This window comes from Egretta garzetta, unplaced genomic scaffold, assembly GCF_000687185.1.
Source record: "Egretta garzetta isolate BGI_Z169 unplaced genomic scaffold, ASM68718v1 scaffold94, whole genome shotgun sequence".
Lineage (NCBI taxonomy): Eukaryota > Metazoa > Chordata > Aves > Pelecaniformes > Ardeidae > Egretta > Egretta garzetta.
This window is the reverse complement of record NW_009259683.1, coordinates 7,763,242-7,768,481: the sequence shown is the minus strand read 5'-3', so window position 1 is coordinate 7,768,481 and position 5,240 is coordinate 7,763,242. Positions and strand designations below refer to the sequence as shown.

Below are 5,240 nucleotides of genomic sequence, written 5' to 3'. Positions count from 1 at the left end.
AATGAGTGGCTGGGAAGGGCTGAGTTGCTTCTTTTGACTACAGCTCCAGTTTATGCTGGAATAATGTATCAGTAAAATGACAACCTTATGGCTTAGATGTTCCCCAAATAGAACCATTTCTTTTAATTGGCATCACATTTTCCACCTTCCTCTGCCACGGAAGCTGATCTATATGATGGATTACACACGACTGTTAGGAGTTCAGCAATTTCATATCTGAGTTCCTTTAAAAGTCTTTGGGGAGAGTAACATCTGATCCTGGTGATTTGTTACTATTCATTTTATTGATTTATTCTAAACCTCCTTCTACAGACACTCCGATTTGAGACAGCTCAGACTCATGCTGCATGAAGCAATGGTCCTGTGTGGGAGCCTCCCCATAGCTTTTCTGCTATTCTTACACTGATGTTGATCCATGCACGCTGCTAAACTCTTATTCCTCCCCTATGGGCATGGCAGTAATCTGCATTTAGCCCACTTGGTTCACTGAGTTTTCCTAAGACTTTGGGGAAATGTTTACAAAATTCCTCAAAATGATGACTGGTAAGAGGAAGGGCTAGCAGGAATTTATTCTCTCCGTCCTAAAAGCTGGAAGATAGGATCACTATGTGTTGGGCAACTATTTATTTTCCTTGACATCAGTCCATAGGCATCAGATATGCTCATGTTGATTGTGTGGCAGTCACAGGAGCATATTTTTTAACACCTTTTACTCATCATTAATAAAGCACAGTGAGCAAGAGTCCTAACAACATCCTTTATAGCTGAGAAACAAGCAAACAAAAAAAAAAAATCGAAAAGTAACCAGACTTTTTGTCTTGGATTATTAAAAAAAAAGACAACACGTAGAAAAGGCAGAGCTCTATCCCTTTTTTGCAACATCACTTAGCAGCTGACGATGATGAGCTCATGCAAGACAGTACCATTCTCCTAAGAGGTCACATACAGTTCCTCAGAGGGTGCCACTACCCAACATCAAAGCAGTCTCATTGGAACAAGTGGAACAAGAGCAAGTGTAGGAACAGAATGGAATTCTAGGACAAACAGACATGGCCTGAAGGCCATTCCTAGTTGCCACGTTATGATCCTAAAGCTAAAACTGCTTCTGCGTGACAGGGGAGCATTCCCACTAACCCAAGGATCGTGCACAGTCCCAGATAAGGTGACACAGCATGGTACAAAGGTCACTACTCCTTTCTTTTCCTATTCCTAAGAAATTCAGACCATACTTACACCTTTCTGCATCTATTTTAGCTACATCATGAGGATTTGTCCTCTTTCTCCGTCCCGTTAGCCCTTCTCCAGGCCTTTCATCATTTGCCATCCTAACTTCTATGATAGCCTAACAAAAGCATCATGCAAGCCCTTCCACCCCAATCCCTTTCACCCAGTCCACTAAAAAGATACATCAGTTAAGACTGACACCATCACATCATTTCAGCCTTATCGTTCCTCAATTACATCCTTTCTCCTGATCTCCATTTCCCACTGCTTTTTGCTCTCAAAGACCTTCACAAATCAATCTCTTCTTCTTCCTACTCATTCCCTAAAATGAAACCCACAGTAGGGAGGTAAAAGACAGGTAGTGTCATCAGATGTAATGAGGGAGATTATGTTCAGCTTAAGCTGCCCCAGAGAGGTGGCCTAATGGCCTGAAGAAAATGATCTGAGGATTCCAGGCAGGCCTGGAGAAGTAGCAGTGGATGTGACGATCACTGTTAATTCCAGAGGCTGCAAAACGTTGAATGCAATCACTGCGAGGCAAGATGGTACGTTTGAATAGAGACCAGTCAGAGGATGCTCCGAAGACTAGATCAGGATAAAATCCTGAGAAGAAAATGCTGCTAACGCCCAAGAAATAAAAGCTTTTGCAGAAGAGGACAATTTTGAAAGAAATGTTGTAGTCAATGGGAAGGGATTAGAGATCCTGAGATGCTAAGATTTGGCCTCTTGCAGATTACTTGTTCAAATCCCCATCCTTGAAGAGGATTAGCCAGGAGGTATGCCTTGCGTTTTCTGCCTGGATATTGACGTATTTGAAGTGTCTCACTGTTCAATTCTTAAAACTTCAAACTGCCCTCTAAAGTAAGCACTCAGCAGACATCCCCCAGTGATTCCAACAACCTTAGAGATGACTCAGAAAAGTTGTTTGTTAGAAATTTAAAATTTCCAGCCATCTCATGGTAGGAAACAAGAGCAGTCTTCTCGGGGGTCGGTACATTACAGGTTTTAGTAACTCAGCGAGATGAAAACTTTCTCCCTTTGAGATGGAAGGCTGGCAAGACTTTGTTACCGGCAAGCCCCGACTTAAGATGATGCCACAAGAACTCACATACACTCTCTGACTTAGTCATCACAAAAAACCCTCAATCATTAAACCGTTATTAAGCACCTAAGCTTAAAGAGTCTTGCAGACCTCAGTCTTGAAACAAGACATCCTTGCCTACAGAAGTCATCTGAGCAAGAGACTAGTCTAGCCACGCACATTGCAATGTCCCCTTTAGTGTCCTCAGTTGCTGTAACGTGTTTGGCCATGTCACAGACACTGGGACTCTTCTTCAGCTCAGGTAAGAGAAGGTGTTGCCAAGTATTTTTTATAGAAGAAGATGCAACAGCAGGGTGCTTAAGGTATCTCACTGCAGGTTTAGCAGCAGCTGAAGGGAGCCTTGAGGCCTGGGCTGGACCCCAATTAAATCTATTCCAGGCCCGCTCCAAAGCTTCCCTTTACTCTCCCAGCTGCGAGCTGACTTGGGCTAGAAAATGGATGGTGGCTGGGAGCAATACATGGCGCATCGTTCAGCCATGTCAGTGTTTATGAAAAGCGGTGCCCCATGACCACGCTAGCCTCAGGAGATAGTGGATTTTATTTTTTTTTAATGACCACAGAGGATTGCAGTTATGATCTGTTATACAAAGGGTGGGAATGAAAACATGCAGAGCATCCCTCTTTGAGAAGCAGTGCAAAGGGTCAAACAGAACAACAACCCCCTGCACACCAGCATGTGTAAGAACAGCTCTTTCTCATGTTCTTTACAGATACAAATAAGCAAACCGGGTTGGGGGCTGCAGGGAAAACAGGAGGCCAAGGAAGTCGTCCTGGAACTGGCAAACCGACAGCAGGAGCAGCAGCTGGGTACAACAACATCGGCCTTTTATGTTCCGCAAAGCTATGCGTGCTAAAACACAAGCCTGCGGGACTCTGCAACTTGACCGTCCTCTGCGATGGGCCAGACTGGAACTACAAAAAATACAAACGAACGGCAAATCCAAGCACACAAACAGCAGAAGGATGCCTTCAGGTGCACAAAGATGTACATATGTACAGTGGATATCCCATACTTCCTCATGCCAATGCCACGGAGTCTGCAAAACAGACCGATCAAAACCATTACAGGGGCATCCGCCACGTAACATAACTCCCAAAGTCTTTTATTTTGACGAAGCTCTATATTGCCAAATTAATAGTCAGAAGAGAACAGTACACGATGAACTACCCTTGAGGAAGCCGAGGGCCGCTGGGCAAGGTTTAGCACACTTCTTTGTGATGGCAAAAAGCTGAAGCCACAGCTACTTTGTTCTGTCCCTAGGACCCAGTTAACCCTGGCTACAGGGCAGAGCTAATTGTTTCTTTCTAGAAGGAGGTAGGGTAAGGCAGAGGAAGTGAGGGGAAGCCAATCAACCTTTAAATGCCTTACTATCTGCTGACAACCAGGCAAGTAGTGGTTTAGCATTTGTTTTGAGGGCAGTTTACCAGCCCCTCTCTGTAACAATAAGAACAGGCTTAGGAACAGCCTCCCGGTGATGAGAGGGAGGGAGAGCAAAGAGAAAAGAAAGAAAAGGTAGTACAGCGGGGATGTATACAGCATCTAATGCTTTATGTAAGGAGTGCTTTGTATTTACAAACACTAAAATAAGATGCGTATCACTAGTGAAAATCTCATTGTTTTCCAGCAAGATTGTGAGCTTACAAAAAGATGAAGCAGGCTATAAAGACAACTCATGCTCCTCAATCTGCATATGATAAGCGTTAATGAGCAAACTTATTCTGGATCTAAATATGACCTTAAAGGGCCAAGGAAGGACCCTCACTACACTGCCTAAGAGACAGCTCAAGTAAATTACACCTAGAACTAGTCCGAGCACATCTGTGGAAGGAAAACAATCACAGTCTCTCTCTGCACTAAATATTAATGTCTAGGCAGACAAAAGCAGCACTAGGAATACCGTAACAGTATCACCAGCAGACATTCCGTATGTTTCTTCGGGGCATTCACGCATCAGCCCTAGGAATGTGCCTATTGTCCCACACAAAACTAATGACTTGTTCCAAGAACCCAATCCTGACATTCCTAGGGGAATCGCAAATGTTATTTATATTTTCAGTCACTTAAAAGGATTAAAGTGTGTTTATTCTCAGTAATCTCATTTGGAGAGAGAGAGAGAGAGAGATACAGGCAGCAGGAGCGTGCATTTTAACCCTATTGGGAACGATGAAATGCACAGCTCCATTTCCAGCCAGCTGCTTTCCTCAGCTCTTCAGTATTTGGGACCTCCAAAAGTCTCACCAGCCCGGCCGCTTTCATTGGAACTGTCTATGAATCGCGCGTTGCGGGCACTTCTGATAAACTACCCCGGGAGCTCTTGGTGACAGCAAGCTGCGCATAGAGCCAAGAGATCCAGCTGAAAATTAAACTGCATGTCAAGTACCCCGATCAATATAATAATTGCTCTAGGCTGGAACAAATTACAATCTCTGGTTGAAGACACGCAAGTGCAGTGCCAGGCTATACACCGTGCCCCAGGTCATGAGGAAATGTGTAAGCCCTGCTTATGAAGGGGAAGATGTGCCCAAGTACTGGGGCGGTGGCAAAGGGAGTACTTAGCCAGGAGGCTGTTAGCGACCGTCCTGACCAACGTGATGATCGCTGCAGGCTCCGGGGAACGGCGGTCTCTGCCCGAAGAGGCAGGGGTGCTGTGCAACCCACGACAGCCGAATACAAAAAAGGCCCGAGCTGCTGCCGCCGCCCCCTCCCCGCCGGGCTCGCTCCTTACCAGTCTCTTTGTCCTGGGCGGCTTCCAGGTGCAGGTCGCTGAGGAGATGCTCCAAAATCTTCTCCGGCGTCCCCGACACCACCACGTATCTGTCGGAAAGCAGAGAGTCCCCGGAGTCATCCTCGGTGGAGGACTGCGAGCGGCTGCTCCACTCGTCCTCCTCGTCCTCCTCGTCGATGTACTTGAAG

The 5,240-nt window shown here is 45.6% G+C and overlaps 1 protein-coding gene across 1 annotated transcript in view; it reads right to left on the bottom strand.

The window, feature by feature from the left end:
• Positions 1–5,240, bottom strand: part of RAPGEF5 (Rap guanine nucleotide exchange factor 5) — a 131,980-nt gene that overhangs the window by 56,882 nt on the left and 69,858 nt on the right. Inside the window, exon 12 of the mRNA XM_009638615.2 lies at positions 5,053–5,233. Within this exon, the coding sequence (XP_009636910.2) occupies positions 5,053–5,233 (181 nt within the window). The remainder of the gene's footprint in view (positions 1–5,052; positions 5,234–5,240) is intronic.